Source organism: Rhinolophus sinicus, linkage group LG10 (genome assembly GCF_036562045.2).
Source record: "Rhinolophus sinicus isolate RSC01 linkage group LG10, ASM3656204v1, whole genome shotgun sequence".
In the NCBI taxonomy this organism is placed as follows: Eukaryota; Metazoa; Chordata; class Mammalia; order Chiroptera; family Rhinolophidae; genus Rhinolophus; species Rhinolophus sinicus.
Genome location: NC_133759.1, coordinates 71,873,380 through 71,893,274, shown reverse-complemented (window position 1 = coordinate 71,893,274; position 19,895 = coordinate 71,873,380). Strand labels below are relative to the sequence as shown.

The 19,895-nt window shown below is 56.8% G+C and overlaps 1 protein-coding gene across 3 annotated transcripts; it reads right to left on the bottom strand.

Annotated features, from left to right (window-relative positions):
• Positions 1-3,098: 3,098 nt before the first annotated feature.
• Positions 3,099-18,467, bottom strand: PDLIM7 (PDZ and LIM domain 7). 3 transcript variants are annotated; one of them, XM_019711041.2, is made up of 13 exons: positions 18,340-18,467; positions 17,274-17,380; positions 13,562-13,713; positions 13,457-13,487; positions 12,890-13,008; positions 12,110-12,246; positions 11,913-11,949; positions 10,801-10,862; positions 10,414-10,651; positions 9,277-9,457; positions 3,782-3,902; positions 3,578-3,693; positions 3,099-3,433 (listed from the first exon to the last, which is right to left on the bottom strand). In XM_019711041.2, the coding sequence occupies exons 2-13, from the start codon at positions 17,367-17,369 to the stop codon at positions 3,347-3,349; spliced, it is 1,377 nt and encodes a 458-aa protein (XP_019566600.1). In that variant the 5' UTR covers positions 17,370-17,380; positions 18,340-18,467; the 3' UTR covers positions 3,099-3,346. The 3 variants fall into 3 exon arrangements, with proteins under 3 accessions (XP_019566600.1, XP_019566601.1, XP_019566602.1); XM_019711042.2 differs by lacking the exon at positions 12,890-13,008 and adding an exon at positions 12,508-12,524; XM_019711043.2 differs by lacking the exons at positions 3,099-3,433; positions 3,578-3,693; positions 3,782-3,902; ... (1 more) ...; positions 10,414-10,651; positions 10,801-10,862 and adding an exon at positions 11,273-11,634.
• Positions 18,468-19,895: the final 1,428 nt, after the last annotated feature.

Sequence of the window (19,895 nt, the reverse complement as noted above, 5' to 3'; positions counted from 1 at the left end):
GTAGCAACAGAATCATCAGTTCCTGCCTGTTCTCTGTACTCAGTTCCTCTCCCTCTACCGCCTCTCTCCCTGCTGACTTTAAATGAGCTCTAGCTGCTCTGAGCTGGAAAAAGCCCCTCTTACACACTGCCTCTCCAGTTCCCACTCAGCCCCCTGCCATGGGCTCTGCCCCTTTAGCTGGGGAGGCTGCACTCTCCAAGGGCGCTAATGGCTTCCCCTACCTGACACAAGGACATTTCCCAGTCACCACGGCTTCCACCCACACAGCCTCGCACCCCAGCTTTGGAACACTGTGATCCCTGCAGCTCTGTGATGGGGGGGCAGCCAGGAGGCGCAGTGGGAGCACTGCAGCCTTGAAGCAGCAGACCCAGGCCACTTTGGCTGGGTGGCTCTGGCCAGGTCACTTTCTCTTTGAGCCCCAGCTCCCTCATCTGAAATATGCACTTAATGACATCTCTGTTAAGTGTTTCCATGATTAAATGACATATACTCTTTAAGTGATTGCTCTGTGGGTCCTGGCAGAGGAGGCCGTTCAGAGCAGGTACCCCATGCTTGTTTTTACTCCCATCTAGGTGAGCACCTCTTTTCTGAGGTTTAGTCCCCAGCTCTCTGCTCTTCATCCTCCTTTCCCCTTACATCCACCCTTCTACTGTTTCCCTGAAAATAAGACCTAGCCGGACCATCAGCTCTAATGCAAAAACTAATATAAAACCCAGTCTTATATTATAGTAAAATTAAGACCGGGTCTTATACTAATATTTGCTCCAAAAGACACATTTGGGCTGCTGGTCTGGCCGGCCTATTGTTTGGGAAATACGGTGTGAGCTTCCCCTTCTTCAACCACCTTCCCTTGGCAGACACCTCCGTTTCCTCCTGTCACCCTTCTTGGCGCATAGCTGTAGGGCTGCTCGTGGTCCTCCAGCCACCACAGCCCAGCCTCCTCCGAGCTGTCTGCACTCTCTTGTCCACACTCTCCTTCCACATCCTCACCACCTCCCCCTTGTTCCTCTAACTCTGGCAGCAGCCCCAACGCTCTGCTAAACTGATCTGGCAAATGTCACCTTGTTGCGAAATGCCATGGGGACTCCACGGCCTTATCTGCCTGGTTGACACTGTTGGCAGGTTCTGGAAACACTCTGGCTGAGCCGGCTGCCCCGCCCGACCACCTGGCCCCAGTTCTCTGGTTGTTCTTGGCCTCTGGCAGCTCCTGCCTTCTCTGCCCAGGGCTGAGATGTTGGAGCTTCCTGGAGTACCTCTTCTCTATGTTGGGGCCCCAGCTGTGCTCACACTGGATTTGACCTGTTTATTCTTTTTTAAACAGAATTTTGAAATCTGCCTTAGTTGCCAACATTAAAAAACCAGACTTCACATGAAAGTCTGGATCTGCGGACGCTGTTGATAAACCGGCACATCTGGCCACAGCTCGGCATTCCCGTGTGGCAGCCCTTGGCTGAGGCTGAGGGCGGCTGCCCTGAGAAGGTGGGGAGCCTTCCCCACAACTCCCATCATCCGCCCTTGTGATCTTGCTCCCTTTTATCTATGGAAACCAAGCATGGACCAAGGGCTTCACGGTTCAAGAGAAGTGGGAGAGAGTACATTTTTTTGTGGAAGTGAAAGATACTGTTTAATATGCTGATGTCTAGGTGGAAAGAAAAACACACTCCACCTGCTTTCCTCCTGGTCCGGCCTGCCTGGTCCAGCGCCCCAGCCTTCCCTAGGCATCAACTACAAGCATCTGTGATGACTGCCCCAGACTTGTCCCAAACTCTCCAGAACTGAATCCGAGGTGAATCCACACTTAATCTTCAGCTGCTCCCTGAATTTGGTTGAGAGACTGAACGAGGTGCCTGAGGAACATTTGTTGGCCATCCACTATGCGTCAGGTAGTGTTCTAGACTCTGGCAAGACATGATGAAAATAACACAGGAAGCCCTGCACCCATTTCCCAGAGTCCTCGAGAGAACACAACAGATCCTTCTCTTCTCTTAAAGGGGACGGGCCCAAGAACCTGTGGAGAACATCAACTTCAGATGTTCATGCCAGGGAGCCCGAAGGACAGGTGGTCAAGGTATGCTGAGTTGTCTTGGCCTAGTTTGGCCCTCTCCTCAGTCCCTCTCTAGTCCAGGCTTGGGATGACAGTCCCCCTAGGGTGGTGGATGGTACCAGTAAGAACCAAGAGGCCCTGCATAGATGGGGCCAACACCAGTCAACATGCATCAGGGTACCAGGCGGAAGCAAGCTTCCTAGTGGGGCACTGGCTGGTGAATGGGGCTGTGCCAATCAGTCCCAGGACAGTACACCAAGCTTCAGGCCTGGCTTCTGGCTCAGTGGTTGTGTGATCAGATCATATCTCCTAACCTTTCATTTACAAAGTGAGAGTAACTGCAGACACCTCACAGGGTTGCTCGGAGGATGGCGTAAGACAATGTAAGCAACAGTTGGTATATTCCAGAGGCCTAGCAAACTTGCCTGCCTTCCTCATGTCACCCCTCAGCCCCCTGGGCCCCCACTCTAGGCTCCCTGAGACCTGTCACTGGGTCCCATCTCTGCCATGTCACTTTCCGCTCCTCTCTTCCCCTGGACCCTACCCCTCCTCCCAGGCTCCTTCCCTGTCCACCCAGCTCACAGCCAAGGCTCTTTCTACAACACAAGTCTGAACTGGTTGCTTCACTATTTCAAACTCTTCTGTGCCCTGACCCCCCCCACACACACACACCCCTTTCTCTCAGGAGGCAGTCGTAGGTCCTCAGCCTGCCACTGTGGCAGCCCAGAACCTGGGGGCCTCCCTCTCCAGCCCCCTGCAGCAGCTCTCTGGCAGACAGATGGCAGCTGGGACCTCCGAGTCCCATCTCTGCACATCACCCCAACTCCTCTTCTCCAACTTCCACACCAGGCCAGACCAGGCTCCCCTCACTTCTGTGGGCATCTGGGCCCAGCACATGGGATCCCCCTTCCTCTCTTCCTGCTGACCATGAGTCCTCCATGACCCTTTCACAAGTACCTTCAGGATGGTCAGCCCTAGGAAAATCAGCTTCATCTACTCTTCTATGTGCCTCAGATCCCACCATTCCTGCCAAGTAGGGGAAGTACACACAGGACACAGCTGGATGCAGGTTTATTGTGGCACTGGATGTGAACAGGGGCTGGTGTGGCCAGCACCGGTTTGTGATGGTGAAGGGAGTGGGGGGAAGTGAGGGGGTGGGGCAGGGCTCAGGGAACCCCAGGCTCGGGCCAGGAGTTGGGATTGGGGTGACCTTTGCCAGCCCTACCCAGAAATCTGAGACGATGACTCCAGAGCCAGTGACCCCTCCGGCTGGGCAGCGGGGCAGCAGTGGGCTGCAGGGGCTCAAACGTGGGAGAAGGCGTGGCTCTTGCAAAGGGGCTTGTCCTTCTTGGAGTAGAAAGTCTTTCCTTCCAGGTTGATCTGACATATCTGGGGACAGCCAAGGTCCAGTCCCTTGGGGTTGGGGGGAGGCAGGAGAGGCCCCTTCCCAACCTTTCATGAATCTAAAAGGCAGGTGGTGGGTGAAGAACACAGGGCACTGGGGGTGGGTCCCGAGTCTGAGAGGGCACTCACTGCGCACACGAAGCATGTGTCATGCCAGCTGAAGCCCAGTGCCTCCAGGAAGCGGTCCCCAGCGTCGATCTTGAAATCACAGCCTCGGCATTTTGTGCCAAACATCTTCTCATAGTCTGGGGGGAAATGGAGGCAGAGAGAAGGTGAGGGCTGGGTTTTTGCCTGCTCTCGCCCCGCCCCTTTTACCTGGCCCTGCCCCCTTACCTCGCTCGCAGTAGGGCGCCCCTTCCTCCATGTAAAAGGCCCTGTTCCGAATGGGTGTCTTGCAGGCCGTGCAGGTGAAACAATGCACATGCCAGGTCATCTTCAGGGCATGCATGATTTCCTGGGAGGAGGCAACAGTTACCTGGCAGCTCAGTCCCCTCCTTCCTCTCCAGAGCAGGGGATACACGGAGGTGGGCCCTGGGCCCTCTTCCTTCTTATGGTAATGTTATGTCTGCACACACATCCTCCCTATTTCCTCCCGAGGTCTCACCGTGATGTCCACCATGCCTCTGACTCGCCATGTCCAAAGCTCAGTTCCCAATCTCCACATTCCAAACCCGATCCTCCCACAGCTGTCCCCGTCTATTTTTGGCAACTCCATCCTTCCATCTGCACGGGCCAAATTCCCCTTTCTCTTATACCCCCCGTCAGTTCCACCAGAAAATCCTTTTGGGTTACTCTTCAAGAGGCATCCAGATTCTGACCACTTTGCACAGCCTCCCTAATTCAGGATATGAGCCTCAGACATCACACAAAACCAGCTTCTATGCTCCTTCCTCTGCTCCTACTAACGTCAGCAAGGGCCAGGCCACATCCCCCTCTGCTCCACATTTCCAAGCAAAACCCAGAGCCCTGTGAGGGCCCAGAGGCTAGCAGGTCTGGTCTGTCCCTCTGCTCCAACAGCTTCTCGCCTGTTTGAAGTATCAGGCACCCCATCTTAGGGTTCCACACCAGCTGTCCCCTCTGCCTGGATTGCTCTGCTGGATATTTGCAAGCCTCAGCCCTTACCTCCTTCAAATTTCTGCTCAGGTGTCACCTTATCCATGAGGCCTACTGTGACAACACCGGTTCATACTCCAACCCGCCTTCCCAATGCCACTCTCCCAAAACCTTTAACCTGCACTTTCCATTTCCCATAAGATGCCTCTTACTAGCATACTACAGGTAATTTAACTGTTAGGTCTATTGCTTATCACCTGCCCACCGCCCCCACCCCTGCTCCAATGTAAGGTCCTGGAAGACAGGAAACATCAGCTGTCCTATTATCTCCCACCAGAGCCTGGCCCTGTGGGTACTCAAGAGTTCTCAGTTGACCTGCTCCACTGTTAAAGGTTGGAAGCAGAGTCTCAGCAGCCCCCACTCCCACCTCCGGCCAATCATGGCAGCAGCATTCAGACCTGGAGCAGGCAGAGGGCAGTGTGGAGCCTTGAGGGGGGTCAGATCTGTGGGTTCAGCTTTTCTTCTTGGCCATCAGCTTTAGCCCGACACTTGGTTCCTTCTCTTGTGAACTGGGAACCTAATCCCATTCTTGGCAGGATTGTCATGAGGGCCCACATTTGAAGCTGGGACTCCCAGACCCAGTGCCTGCCAGGGCCAGGCGGTATACAAGATAGGGCAGGGTGGGGACTGTGTCACGGGGAGCAGCTATCCTGCCTGTAGGGGTGTGCTGACTGCTTCATTCAGGAATGCCTGGAGAGCTCAGGTTGAAATCTATGCACTAAAATGAAATCTGATTTTTAAATTCTGGCCCTTCACTTAAAAATGACGGTATGGACCAAGTTAGATCTAAGTGTAGGCAGCATCTAGCTCTCAAGATGGCCCACTCGTGCCCTGTACATCTATGTCTCATCTCACATACACCACACAACCACCCTGGCCAGGACTTACTGCCACCCTCATTTTAGTGAGGTCCAGAGAAAGTAACCTGACCCAGGTCACCCAGCCAATGGATGGCAGAAATCAGTTTTGTGCCCACCTCTGGCTGACTCTTCTCACTGCCTAGAGTTGCCTCTTTTCAAGGAGCAAAATGTGAAGGTGAAGGTCAGCTGTCTGCTGGTAAGACAGGGGCTTGGGCAGGCCCAGAGCTGGGCCCAGTGAGCACGTGGCAGGGAGGCAGGCTTCTGACAGTATTCACAAGAACCTGTGAGACAGTTATCAACGTCTATTTTACCTAGTTTCCTAAACCTGTCTGCCTCTCCCACCCCCATTGCCCCAACCCTGGCCCCAGCAGCTTGCTGAGGCACACCTGTCTTCACCAGTCCCAGCTCCAAATTCCTAACACGGCCCCTGCCACCTCTCCTGCCTCACCTCACACTTTCCCAGGTGTTGTCTTGTGACACAAGCTATTTCCTCTGCTTGCAGCACTTCCTGATCCTTCTCCAAGTTAATTCCTACTCATGTTTTAAGTCAGCTTACAGGCCACTTCCATTCACTCCTTTAAGTGTTGACTGACCACCTTCCCTAGTCCAGCCCACGGAGTTCACATCTCCGGAAGAGATGGGACAAAAGGACTGGGGGGTAGTGAGTAAACTGTGGGGTATCTGGCCTGGTGGGGAAGGTGGGCATCAGGGAAGGTATTCCTGAGAGAGCGATGTTTGAGTCCCAAATGAGAAGGAACGAGGTAAGAGGGGGCTAGTGTTCCTGGCAGACAAGTCTGTGCAAAGGCCCTGAGGTAGAAGGGGTGGGGTAGAGTGGGGAGAACACCACGTTGGCAAAATGGGATAGCACCTGTGGTTGGATTACTGGGATGAAGGGGTCTAGTGGTGAGTGGTGAGCCTTGAGAACACAGGGTCCCAGATGGTCACCAGACCAGCATGGCTCCCCCCTCTAATGTGTCCCCATCCTCCAGTTTCTCTCCAACTCCACTCACAATGTGATCACCCTGTGCCTCCCCGTGCTCCACACTGAGCTCCAAGCACAGAGTCCCCAGCACCAGACGCAGGAAGAGAACAGAGCTCATGGCAGGTTGGGGAGGTCATCCTCCTGTCCCCCATTCCAAGGGTGAGGTGGGGGTTCCCTAGGCTGTCAGGCTCTAGAATCCCTGCAAGAGGGGAAGCTGAGGTCTCAGGGCCTCTCTGTGGAATCACTGGCCCGGGCTGGGGCAGGAGCAGGAGAAGGGTTTCACATCAAAGCTTACTCCAGGATTCAGGAGCCAAGCCAGCTCCTCATCTGTGGCCTGGGTGATAACCCTGTCCCCCAGCACTTGGGGGGGGGGGCAGGAGGCAGGACAAGAGAACAGTGTAAGGCAGGCAGAACAGTAGGGCCCCTACACCTGAAACTAATTAAAAAAAAATTAGGGCCTTGATCTGTAGTTAGCAAACCCAGATGCCCAGCTCAAGGGGTCCTGGGATCCAGCCCATTCTTCTAAAACAGTCCAATAGGGTGTGGCCTACGTTGGCAGGGAACTGGCTGTGATCTTGGGCAAAATTCCCTCATCTGTAAGATGGGAATAACCAAACTGACTTTGTAGTGTGATTGTGAAGCTGGGTGCCTACACAGTAAGTGCCCCACATAAACTCACTATAGTGACAGAGTGTGGTAATATCCATTCTTCCATCTAATGATGGAACCCCCACTTTTTGCTGGGTACATGGTTGCCCAAAACAGATTGAATTTCCCAGCCTCTCTTGTAGCTCAGTGGGGTCATATGACTGAATTCTGAGTTCATGGGACGGAAGCAGAAGGCTGGGTGGCAGCATCTTCTAAAGATGGCTGCCGTGGGCCTTCCATTCCTTCCTCTCCTTCAACTTCCTGCTGGCTGGAACGTGGGAATTTTGGCTGAGGCTCCAGATCCATGAACTGTTAGTGGAAAGTAAGCCTGTGTCGCAAATGGCTGTGCAGCAAGACACAGGAGCCTGGATCTGCCTACCAGTTCCAGATGCCCACCTCTGGACTTTCTTAGGTGAGAAATAAGCTGCCATCATTTTGAGTTCTTTACCACTTGTGGTCAAGGTAACGCTCACTAACATGAGTATCACCACAGAGTTCTCTGGCCACACCTGGCAGCTCCGCCTCTGGATACAGGAATAAGGAGAAGCACAAGTGGCAGGAAGAGCCCAAGCTAGAGTCAATAGGGCCTGAGGCTCAGCCCTCCCACTCTGTGCAGCCTTAGGCAGTTTGTGCCTGTCTCTGTGCTTCATTTCCATGTATGAACAACAGGAACGCCCTCAGCTTGTCACCCCGGCCTGTTCTGTACCCTTTCCCCTGGTTCTGGCCTCAGTCTGACATCTTATCTTCCATGTCCCCCTCCCCAGAGTGAGCTCCTGGGGCAGGACCCACACTTGTCTCTTCCGAGGTGTCCCCAGCATGGGACACACTGCCCACACTTAACAAAGAGAACGAATGGGGGAGGTAGATGGCCTGTCACTCTTAGCCATGACACGTGCTGATCTAAGTTCCAAGCCTGACTCTGGTGGCAGGTTGCTGGCACCACAGGAAACATGGCCAGGCTATGTTGTGTGTATAGCCTCAGTGGGAAGACTCGGATTTTGAATCAAGTTTTTTAGTCTGAATTTTTGGCTTTGCCACTTAATAGTCCTGCGTCCTTTAAGCACATCAACTGATCTCTGAATCTCCTATTTTTTTCACTCACCAGGGGTGCAGACTCTGTGGACCAGCCTCTCAAAAGTCTGTCACAACTAACTCCCATGGAGTTATGGAGCTCCTCTCTTATGGAGCATGGAAGCCAAATTACTGGGTTTGCCCTGTGGCCCAGGGGCTCAGAGGGTAACAGTTCCAACAAGGAGACGTAAGATGCGCGTTCCTTTCTTCCAGTTATAAGGCAAAACCTCATTAAAAGAATCCCATTTGTCCCTTCCGCTTCCCTCCTGCCTGCAACAAGAATATCAGGCTGGGGCTTGAGCAGTCATTTGGTGACCATGATCTGATAAGCTTGGGGGCAAAGGTCTGCATGCTAAGCATTTGGGAGCAAAGAGGCAGGCAAAGACTAGAGGCATTCTTGAGCTGTTGTTCCAGCCCTGGAATCTTTATAATTTAAGTATAACCCCTTCTGCTTAAATCTCTACAGTGGGGTTTTCTGTTATTGCAGCTCAATGCAATGTCACTGACACAGCAGACACCTCTTATTTTGGCCTGACCGGCACTTACTTCCCTTCTTCAGGGAACATCATGCTAGTTTTAATTCAGGGAACCAGTCCTCCCTCACTCTCAGCCTGTGACCCTGGAAGGGTGTCACCCAGGCCTGACCAATCAGAGTCACGGGGCTTGGGGTCAGATGGGCATGCGACACCAGCCAGGCCAATGAGCAGCAGCACTGGGACTCTTGATGCATCAACAGGCCCAGAAGTGAAGCCCTTGCTCACTCTGTGGTGCTAAGCTGAGAAGATGTGACTTGGAATCGCTGTGGCTGTATCTTTGCCACCTTCTAGGGAAAAGGCAAGCTGGGAATGAAGCCAACACAGATGAAAATAGAGGCAAGGGGTAGAGAGTCCTGATGACCTCAGGACCTTCAGTAAGCTGGATCTGAAGTTAGTGCCCCCTGGGCTTGTCAGTTATTGGTACCAATACACTTTTGTTATTAAGAGGATCCTGGCTAATGCAAAGTGAGGCCAAGAGAGCAGCCCACTCATTAGGCTGTGAAGGATCCCAAGGGTTTTTACCCACAGAGAGCTCCCAGGCCCAGGAGCTACTCAACCACACTCCTCAATGCATCGGGGTCAGACTTGCATTCCTGCCCATCCGCCAGCCCCACTCACGCCTGCAATCTTCTTCTTGCACTTGGCACAGTTGGGTGCATAGCGCATGTCATAGCAGGGTGGGCAGAAGATGGCACCCTTCTCCTCGAAGAAGCCGCCCTCTTCTAAGACCGTCCCACACTGGCTGCACACAAACTCCTCAGGGTGGTATGCGTGGCCCAGTGCCACCAGGTAGCGGCCCCTGAGGGGGAAGGGAGGGCAAATGAGGTGGGAACTCCTGGCCCGAGCCCAAGGGGGTTTACTGAACGCCTATTCTGAAGCCTGGAAAGTCCATTCTCCCCATTTCCCAAAGAGGGGAAAAAAACAGGTTTAGGAGGTGACTTACCAAGTCACAGTGAGAATAATGAAGCTGCATTGCTTTGTGACAGGAAATGAGGGAGTGAGGCAGTATTGGGACAGGATGGAGCGGGGTTATACTGGGTGGGGCTGCTGACTCGGGTCTAATTAGCTGAACCCAGGGAACCGGAGCCCTGGGGTGCAGGAGGCCCCGAGTGCCATGAGCCCTGATGACCAGTGGGTACCTGAGCTGACCCCGGGCCCTCCCTGTCCTACCTGCCTGTTCCATCTGCCAAGGTCCCAGATAAATGGGGGTACTCTGCAGAGCTTCAGAGCTGACAGCATTCGAGAGCAGGGCTAGGGCTGAGAACTCAGTAGGCTCCAGAAACTGGTACACTGACTCTGGGGGGCTTTATGAGTCTGCTGAGCCCCAGGGAGCAGTACAAAGGAGGGGCCTCTGGCCTGTCTGTTCTCAGAACAGAGGCTTAGCAGAGACATACCGAGTGAGCAGGAGGGAGAGAGGCAGAGGGGCTGGGAGGGGCAGGCCCTTCCTTGTCTGAGAGCAGCAAGCCTAGGGGTGCAGCTCTGATGCGTCATTGGCACTTCCTCCATTTCAACGGGGCAAATGCTGATAGAGGCTGAGTGGGGGAAAGGGGGGAGGGGGGAAGTGACGCAGGATTCAGAATCTGAGGACCCAGCCCAGGTCCCTACCCCCATTCCAACTGCAAACTAAATCCCGTCCTCCTGTAGTAGCAGCTGAAATGAGTGGGGAGAAAGACAGGGGAGTAGAGGCTGGAAAGACACTAGGACCAGGAGTTAGGACAGGGAAGGCCTGAGTAGGAAAGGAACAAGGCCACCCACCGGATGACCTTGTGGCACTGGTGGCACACGGGAGTCTTGCCATTGCTGCCACCACCCCCTCCTGTGCCCCCTCCAGCAGCCGCCTGCACGATGGAGGTGCGGTTCTGCAGAGGTGTGGGTGTGGCGGGTTGGCTGTGCCGGGTCAACACTGTGCTCGTCTTGTCTGGGGCGTAGCGCTCAGCAAATGCAGGGTCCACAGCCCAGGGTGGGCGGCTGGTGGGGCTGGGGGTGGTAGGGCCTGCCAAGGTCAAGGAAAGTGACTCTAGGGGGGGTGCCCAGGGACCCCAAAGGACAGGGGGTAGAGCCCAGGGCAACTTGGGAGGGGCCCGCCACCCCCACACCCCTGTGGCTACCCACCTTTCCCCAGGCCCAAACCCACTCTCTCACCAGGCCAGGGTTCCTGGGGTGTAGCTGAGGCTGGTACTGGGGCTTCTGTCCTGGGCACCTGGCTGCGAGATCTGCTATTCAAGGCCCTGCACAGCTGGGGCTCCTAATGTGGCCCCACCCCCCAACCTCGGTCTTGCTAGGCCCATGGGAGATGCCTGGGTGAATGAGAACTGCTGGGCTAGACTCCAGGTCCCACTGGGGTAGGAATGGGTAACAGTTTCTCCTAGCTAGGTTCCAGCGGGCTGGTCTGTTGTACAGGGCTGGGAGGTGGAGCAGGGCTCTTGCTTCTGGGGCAGCTCTTGGGGCCCCTTCATTCCTGAGAGATGCAGCTCTGATGGCAGGGCCCCCTTTGCCAGGTACCCCCTTCCACTGAGACCTAGACTGGCAGGACTCACACTGGGTCTGAACCATCTAACACTCCCACACCCAAAATACAAACCCAGCCCAGAAAGACAGAAGACAGGCAGAGAAAGCAGGGCTGAGAGTGTTTATTTCCATGCCTGAGCCAGCACAGACCTGGCAGACAACAGTACCAGAGGGCAAAGAGGGAAGGCAGTGGCAGACGGAGCCAGGCCCTGTGCCAGGCAGGCAGCCAGGGCCAGGATAGCAGGAGGCTCAGTCGAGGGGCAGGAAAAGGGTGGGTCAGATAGGCAGAAGCTGCAGGCACCAGGGGATGCCCTGGGCAGGAGGAACAGAGAGAGAGAGGCAGAGAGGGCAGCCAGCCGGTGAGTGCCAGGCTATGACTGCACGTTGAGCACGTGGGCAGAGCGCTGGTGGTGCCAGTCCCGGAGGCGGGTGTAGCGTGGGCTCTGCAGCTCCAGGACATACTTTTCCCTGAGGGGCAGAGAGAGAAGGAGGAGGAAGTAGAAGGAAGGAGAGATGCAAGGGAGGAAGGGAGGGAAAAAGGAAGGAAGGAAGGAAGGAAGGAAGGAAGGAAGGAAGGAAGGAAGGAAGGAAAGAAGGAAGGAAAGAAGAAAGGAAAGAAGGAAGGAAAGAAGGAAGGAAAGAAGGAAGGGTGGATAGCCCTGGCTGGGGACCCCCAGGAGCAGACACAGGGTGGTGGCTGGAACGGGAAAGGCAGGACATGAGACAGAGGTGCTTGTGCCTGTTACCTTGACTTCTTCAGGTGCTCCTCATCCGGGTCTTGCACTGAGAGGGCAGAGGCAGGCATTGACCAAGAGAAGACAGAGGGCCACCCCAGCCCTGAGCCCTGGCAGAGGGTCACAGGGTGCCGAGCAGGCTCCAGATGAGCCCATACCCAGGCTGGGGGCCAGGAGAAGAGTCTGCCCTGCCCTGGGCTGCCACTTACTGAACTCGGTGCCCGTGAGGTGGGCGAGGATGCGGAAGGAACGGGACTGGCCTGTCCCAGGCCGCGGCCGCCAGTCCTCCGTGTCCTCCATCAGCCGCTGCTTGCTGGCATCTGGGACCAGCGGTCGGAGCGGCTGTCTGTGGGGAGGGTGTGGCTCAGAACCTCATGTTGGAGGTAGGCAGTGGGGGCAGCCCCTCCCTGGAATTGGTACATGTGGGCCATGGTGGTGGGAGGGTAGGGAAGGGCAAGGCTGGGACTCTGCTGGGTAGATGGGGGGTAGATAAGTGGGAGGGGAGGAGGGCAATCAGGGTAAGAGGGAGCCAGGGTGGGGAGGGGCCACCACCCAGAGTGCCAACAGGAAGGAAGAGAGAAACAGGCAGAGGAGGGGGCTCACTGACTTGTCAGGGGTCTGCACCTGTGAAGGAAATAGACAGATGGGACAGATAAAGGAACAAAGGGACAGACACAAGGGAAGAAAAAAGATAGCAAGGGGTCAGAGTGACCGGGGACAAGGCTGCACTGAGTGTCTAGGGCTCAGTGGGCCCAACACCCCAAACCCGGGCGGCCATTGGTCAATGCTGTATGACTCCCAGCCTCCAATAGGGCAGTGCCTGGGCAGGAGCCATACCCTAGGATGGGCCCTGAGCCTGCAGCCAGCCGCCAGGGGTCACTGCCACACGGTACTGGACAGCAGCCTGGTGTGCAGAGCGGACAGAGCAGCAGCGGGTGGAGGGACAGACTAAGGATGTGGCTGGTGGGTGGTGGGCAGGCGGGACGTACCCATTCTGCTGCGGGGCGCTGTCAGCGGGCAGGGGTGCCCCGAAGGGCCGGGCCGTCTTGTTGAGGGAAGCGCTGGGTGCAAAGGTGTACCGCGGGGGGTCCGCGGCGGGGGCCAGGGCCTGGGCGAAGACAGATCCGGACACGGTGGGGGGCAGGGCAGTACGGGCAGGTGGTGGCGGGGCCTGACGAGGGGGGGGGCGGGGGGGGGAAGTGGGGGCACCCCCTCTGGTGCGGAGAGGACAGAGGCACTCCAGCCCCGCCCCCACACATCTGGATGAGGCTTGGGGAGAGGGGGCGACTCGGATTTCAAGGGGCCCATTTGGGAGCGATGAACTCAGCCCATGAATGCGGCTTGTAGCACAGGCCGGCAGAGGCAGCGTGGACAGACAGGCAAACATGCGTGGTGCCAGGACCGTGCGGCAGCCCCCAACCCAACTCCCAGTGCCCGCCCCCCCACCTCTCCCCAGTGCCGGCTTCTGTCCTTTACTCCCGGCCAGAGATGGGGGCACTGAGGCTGTGAATCCAATCCCACCCCACCTGCCCAGATGGCCCAAGCCAGTCGCCTACCTTCTGCGGTTTGCTCTGAGCTGGCTGAGCCCTGGAGAAGAAGGAAGGAATGAGTGGGCCAGGCCTGAGGGTGCTCCACCCGCCGGTGGGTCACAGCCTGCATACCTGCTGAGACCCAGGCTGAGGCGTTCCCCGCAGGCTCGGATCTTGTTCTGCGCTTCGATGTGCGTGAGGCTTCCTGCATTCTCACCATCTATGCTCAGCACCCAGTCGCCCACTGCCACGCCGGCCTGTGCAGCTTTGCCTCCAGGAGTGAGCTGTGGAGAGACAAGACACAAGACTGCAGACCAAACTGAGGCCAACAATAGTCAACCTGCCCAAGCTGCCCACTTCCAGAACCCAGAGGCCTCTTCATTCAACATATTCTGGGCAGCTGCTGGATTCCAAAGCCATCTGGGAGGGGTGTGTCTCACCAGAGTTTCACTATCACCGAGCTTATTTAGTTATTCACCTCCATGAACCTCCCCACATTCTAGGCTTCTCAGCTCCGACCACAGCTGGCCCAGGCTGTTCCACCCACCAGACATGCCCTCTGGTTTCAGCATGTGGCAAGCCCCTTCCTGACAGCCCTGGGTACTGACACTGACCTCTTAACACTCCCAACAACCCTGTCCTGGGGCCATCTGCGGGGATCTGCCAGGACCCGCTGAGAGCCAGGAACAGGCCCCCATCACCTCCAGTTCTCAGTGAACAATGTCTGCCTAAAAGGGGCCCATGGTGTCAGCTGGGGCTTCTTGGCTGTAAATGAATGTCATCCCAAGCCTTCAATTGCCACATCACCCATTCTTCCAATCCTTCAGGCTCTGGTGGGGGATCCCAGGCTACTGGGGCAAATGAGAGGCTACAGTAGGCTGGAAGGAATGATCTCCACCAGCGTAAGCTGGGACCATCAAGGATGACTTCTGGAAAGTGCTGGGCCTTGGTGAAAAGAATGGCACGTGCTGCCCCGGAGGTGAGACAGTCCATTTATAAAGTCCTGAAGGCAGGGAGAGGGTGGGGTGGGGTGGGGTGGGGACGAGGAACCAAGATTCGGCCTTGAGGTTGAAGGGGCCATTAGCAGTTTGAAGGCCTGGGGTGGGGTTATTTCCCAGGTCCCTGATAGAAGTGACCTCGACAAACCCCACTGGGCCCTGCAAGACGGAACAGTGCTGCTGTTCATGGCTCTAAGCCCCCAGGGCTACCCAGCCACTTGACATGAGCGGGCTTTCTGTGGGGAAGTGATAGAAGAGAGATGCATACTTCACAGCGGGGCGGGGGGAGTGGCGAAGTGGGGGTACAGGCTACGCACAGGCCCAGGAGGCTCCTCAGGTAGGCCCATGCACAGAGGGACCAGATTTGAGAATGACAGTACTAGGGCAAAAAAGGAGAGATGGGTTTGATGGCTGTATTTCACACTTGAGAGGTAAGAAGTATAAGACAGGGTGGCTCCTTCTTCACCTGCTAAACAGTAAGACTTTATGGAGCACCTAGTATTGCCACATACTGCCACTGAATTCTCCAACAACCTTGTGGAGTAGTCTGGGATTATACCCATTTGACACACGGGAAAACAGAGAGGTTAAGTAACTTGTCTCAAGTTGCCCATCTAGCAAGAGGTAGGGCCAGACCACCTGTGCTGAGGGGCCCAACTCAGAGGTTGGCCTACCTGGAAAGACTCCCTGACCCCCTGGTTGGGTTTGGAGCCTGGATCCCCTATCTCACCTTTAGTTCAATCTAACCCCTCATAATGAACATGGGGAAGTGACGCCCTTGAGGGGAAGTGACTTACTCAAGGTCATAGTGAGTCAGTAGAAGGGAAACCTGGTTCAGCCACTTCCTACCCACAGGCTGGCTCCTGGGAGGTGGGGGCTGAGACTGAGGTGGGGGTCTTGGGGTGGGCAGGAGCAGCTGGTTCCCAGGGGGGTGGGGAGTAGGAACTACTTCCTTCCCAAGAGTGGGAATGAGGAGGATAGGAAGCACGTGAGGGGTAGGGGAGTGGTCAGAACGGTGGAGAGAAAAGCAGGAGAACTAGGATAGTAGGAAGGGATGGTGACTTGAGAGAGAAGCAAGGAGGCCAGAGAGACCAAAGATGGGGAAAAAGCCAGCGGGCTGGACACTGCATGAGGTGGGGGGGTGAGTCAGCCTGAGGGCTCCACTGAGCAGCCCAACCCCCCAGTCCCAGACGTTACCTCATCTCCCAGGCCTGGGCCCACAGCCAGCCCTAGTCCCTCCCTCCATGCTGGGGTCAGGGGAGAGGGAGAGAACCGCCCCAGCTCATAAAAGACCACCCCACCCACCCACCCACTAGGGCCCAGGTCCAACTCCAGGGCTGGGCTCAGATGGTGGTCCCACCCACATGCTAGGGCTGCTGACAAGGGAGCCAAGAGTGCCCCCAACAGGCCACATCTGAAAGTACACCCCCGAGACCACTACATTGCCCATCCCATCCAAAGAAACTGAGGCTCACACGCCAGCCAAGGCCTACAGCTCCCCAGCCACACTAGCCAGCACTTTCCCAGGGAGGGGGATACAGAATAGGTATTCAGGGCTGCAAGGCTTGAGGATTGTATAGGGGTGTATGTATGTGTGTGTGTGTGTGTGTTAGGGGGACCACTGCCCTTAACTACCCTGCTGACTGGGCAGTTTCCAGGGGAACCCCTTGGAAAAGTCCCTGGGAAAAACGGTAACCAACTCCCTGCCCTGGCCACCAAGCCCAACTCCCAGAGACCTACTCCGCCTTGGGGCACCTCTAAGGCTGGGCAGTGCCTGGACAACCTTCTGGCCCCTTCTGGGCTGTGCTTGCCCTAGGCTTCCTGCCAATAGCTGCCTGCCCACCAGATGCCTGAGTGGGCCTCTCTGGACAGGCGGATGTGGGGGCAGGAAGTCCCCACCCCCTCCTAACCCCCAGACTAGTCAGACTCCAGCCAAAGGGCTGGCCTCACTGTGCCTAGGTAGGAAGTTTGTTCTCTGTGCCCTACAACTGGAGCCATGGACTGGTGGTCACCAGCTGAGGCATCCACTGATGGGCTTCAGGGGTCCAGGCCTAGGCCAGCCTTTTTGGGCTCTGCAGACTACAGCCACCAGTTGGCCATCCCAGTGTGGGGCTGCATTCTTTGGCTTATAAGGCAATCCCCCTGCCACAGGGAGGAGCCAGCCCCCAGCTCCGCCCCCACCAGGGCAGGCTCTCAGGAGCTGGTCAGAGCCCTAGAACTCAGTCCACACCCACTAGGGGTCAAAGGTCACTGCATCCAGTATGGGACCAGTGGGTGAGGATAGAGGTCCTCACATAGGCTGGAAGACCCACCCCTGGGTCCTACCCACAAAACTGCAGCTATCCCAGTGCCTTAATTCCAATTCCTGCTTGACCATGGACTCTCAGAAAGAGCCCTTCCATCTCTCAGCCCTGAGTTCTCTCATATGGAAAACCACGATAATAATGGCTATTTCCTGGGTGGCAAAGAGGCTGAAGTGAGAGCCTGCAGTCAGAGTGCCCTGCCTGGAGCCTGGCTCCAAGTATTGCTCGCTCAAGCTGCTTAGACATTTCCTAGAGACCTCAGGCTCCCCTCCTGCAGAAAGGGCACACCTGGAGCCTTAGAGGTGGCCCCAGGAGCTTCCTGGAATGGCATCAGATACAGTGCGGTGCTGGGGAAGTGTGGGGGCTCCTCTTCCAGTAACTCAGTTGGGAGTCTTCATGGCAGGTGCCCCCACACCTCTGGATCCAGATACATCCTGGCCTATTGGCCCTGGTTCACTCCTGCTCAGATCCCTCCCACACTCCCCATACACAGTTGAGCACCCAAAGACTCCTGAGGGAGACCCTCCCCCAACCTAGGCTTACCCGGGAGATGGAGAGGGGCACATTGAAGTCCTTGCCTCCCTGAAGCCGAAAGCCCCAGGGTGCTGGCCCCTCGAGCACCACCTTGAAGGAATCCATGGTGCCTTCTCCTGAGAGGAGAGAAAGGTGAGTGGCTGGTATGGTGGGTACACAAGCACGTGCAGCTCCATACACCAGCCTTGGACTGATGCCAGGCAGGCACAGGCAGATGCTGAGCACACCCAGGGCACAAGTAGTCAGGCTCCTCTCCTTGTCAGGTCTAGCTGGGCTGTTGGCTGGCAAGTCTCACTTTGGAAAGACAGGAGCAACCCCCCTCCTCCAGGGACTGTTGAGGGTGAACAGAATCCGCATCTAGCTTATAGGTTCTTTTCATCCAGGAGTGGGCGGCAGAGCTAATGTGGCACGGCCTCCCCCCAAGCCAGCCTTGAGTTTCGTTCGGTGGGGTGAGTCAGGGGCCGGCGCTCCTCTCCCCCGCCCCCAGGTCCCAGCAGGCAGGCCGCGGCTGGAGCCTGCTCGGACTATATAAGGCGTGTAAACTGACACTGTGCAGAGAGCCAGCCGAGGGAGCACCCGGGGGCTCGGGACTCCGGGGGGAGGGGGAGAGAGGGAGGGGGCTGGAGCGGGTCCTAGCCATTCCGGGACCAGTCGAGCCAGGGCGGGACCCCTGGGCGCTGGGGGTTGGGGGCGGGCGGGGGTGCGGCCCCTGCGGAAATCGGTGGGGGTTGGCACCCCAAAGCATGGCCAGGAAGGAGATTTATCCTGGGGCTCAGTGGGAGTGGTGCCTCCCACACAGGCCTGCTACATCCAGGCGTGACTCAGTTTCCCCCTGGTTCCCGTGCCTGGGCCCCACGTATTGGCCAAGTCCCGGGGGCAGGAAGCAGGGCAGGCGCCAATCGGCCCCGCCGCAGCCGGCTTCGCCGCAGGAAGGCGGAGGCGGAGGCGGGGTCGAAGGCAGGGGCCCGCGCCCGCGGGAGGAAGCTCAGTGCTGGCTACGACCCCTAAAGTCCTCCGTGCTCCCTAGCAGCCCCCTCCCTGGCCCAGCCCCAAACTCCCGCGCGGTCGCCGGTACCTGCTCTGCCCCTCCGGGGCGCCGCTCCGCAGCCGGCTCAAAGGAACCGCGTTGGGACTGGCCGAGGTGTTCTGACCCCGCCCCCGCGTCCGCCGTCCGCTTTGAGACCGCGGAAGGGGGCGGTACCCGATGCCACGCCCCATCAAAGTCACGCCCACTGTCGGCCTCTCCTGCGGTGGGAAGCTCCACCCAATCCTTCCTCCCCGCCCAATCACGAAGTCCCATCTCGCTTTGAGCTGGAAAACACAGCCCGCCAGGGTCCCCTCACTGGAGCGGGGTCTGGGCGGGGCCTGGGATTCGCGACGCCGCTCGCCCAGCCCCTTGCGCCTCCTATTGATCGACTGAAAAGAAAGCCGCCTTTGGAAACAGTCGTCTCTGAAACTTAATTTCCTCCTCGGAAAAATGGGACGATAAAGCTCGTCTCACAGGGCCGCCGTGAAGACAAGCATTGTTTGGCGTAAGGCTCAGCCATCGGCGGCTGAGGGAATTGGTGGGGGGCTCACATCGAGTTGGTGTCAGTTGAAGGGGGGACAGGGAAATTTGAAGCTATGTTTGCACAGCACTGAAAGCAGAAAGCAATGGCAGGAGTGGAGGGAAGTAAGTGGAGGGGCCCCTTGGCTGGGCCCTGAGCCTGACCTGTGGCCCTGCCCTCTGACCCTGGTCGGTCAGCTCGGCTCAGGGTTGGCCCCACACTGTCGAGGTGGGCTGTGTCCTGGTACTCCGCTCCAAAGCGGGCAGCGCCTCCAGTGGGGGTGTCAGAGTCCCCACTTTGCTCCTCCGTCCCTGCTCAACCTGGGCAGCCAGCGTAGGCGGAGAGGAGGAAATTGAGCAGGGACCGGGAGTGTGCGGGTGAGTGAACTCAGCTCCTTCTAGGACATGGCCGCTGCAGTTCTCCCCCTTCCGCCATCATCTCATTCCCCCCTCTTGTACATCATTCCCCTCACTACACAAACTGCTGTAAGAGTCTCGTGTTTAAAGAAATCCTCTCTTGACCGCACGTCCTTCTCCAGCTATGGCTCTTTTATTTTACTCCCCTTGAGAGTGAAATTCCTCGAAGGAATTCTGTCATGCTGTCTCGACTTGCTCTCCTGTTCTCTCTTGAACCCACTCCAGTCGGGCTCTTGTCCTCCCCACTTCAATTCTCTGAATTAATTCCATCTTCTCAAGGTTTCCAAAGACCTCTGAGTTATCAAATCAGTGGTGTTTCTTCAGCTTTCCTCTGACTCTACCTAGGAGCAGCGCTGGTCCAGGCGCACTCGGACTTTCCCCAGCCTCATCCCTCCTCCGCCATTGCTGCTGCTTCTCCACCTCCTTGGGAGGTCGTCATCTGTCCCCCAGCCTGGCCATCAGATCTTTCCGCTCTACACTTCCTCTCTGAGACCCCCTCCTGTCTGTGGCTTTCAATAACACCCATATGCCAAGGACTACCAAGTTATGTGTGTAGCCCTGACCTCCCCGCAAGATTGCCAGGCTATAATAGCCAACCACCTGGTCCAACCTCTCTAGTTGATGTCTACTAGATATTGCAAATCATTATGTCCCAATTTAAACTTGTG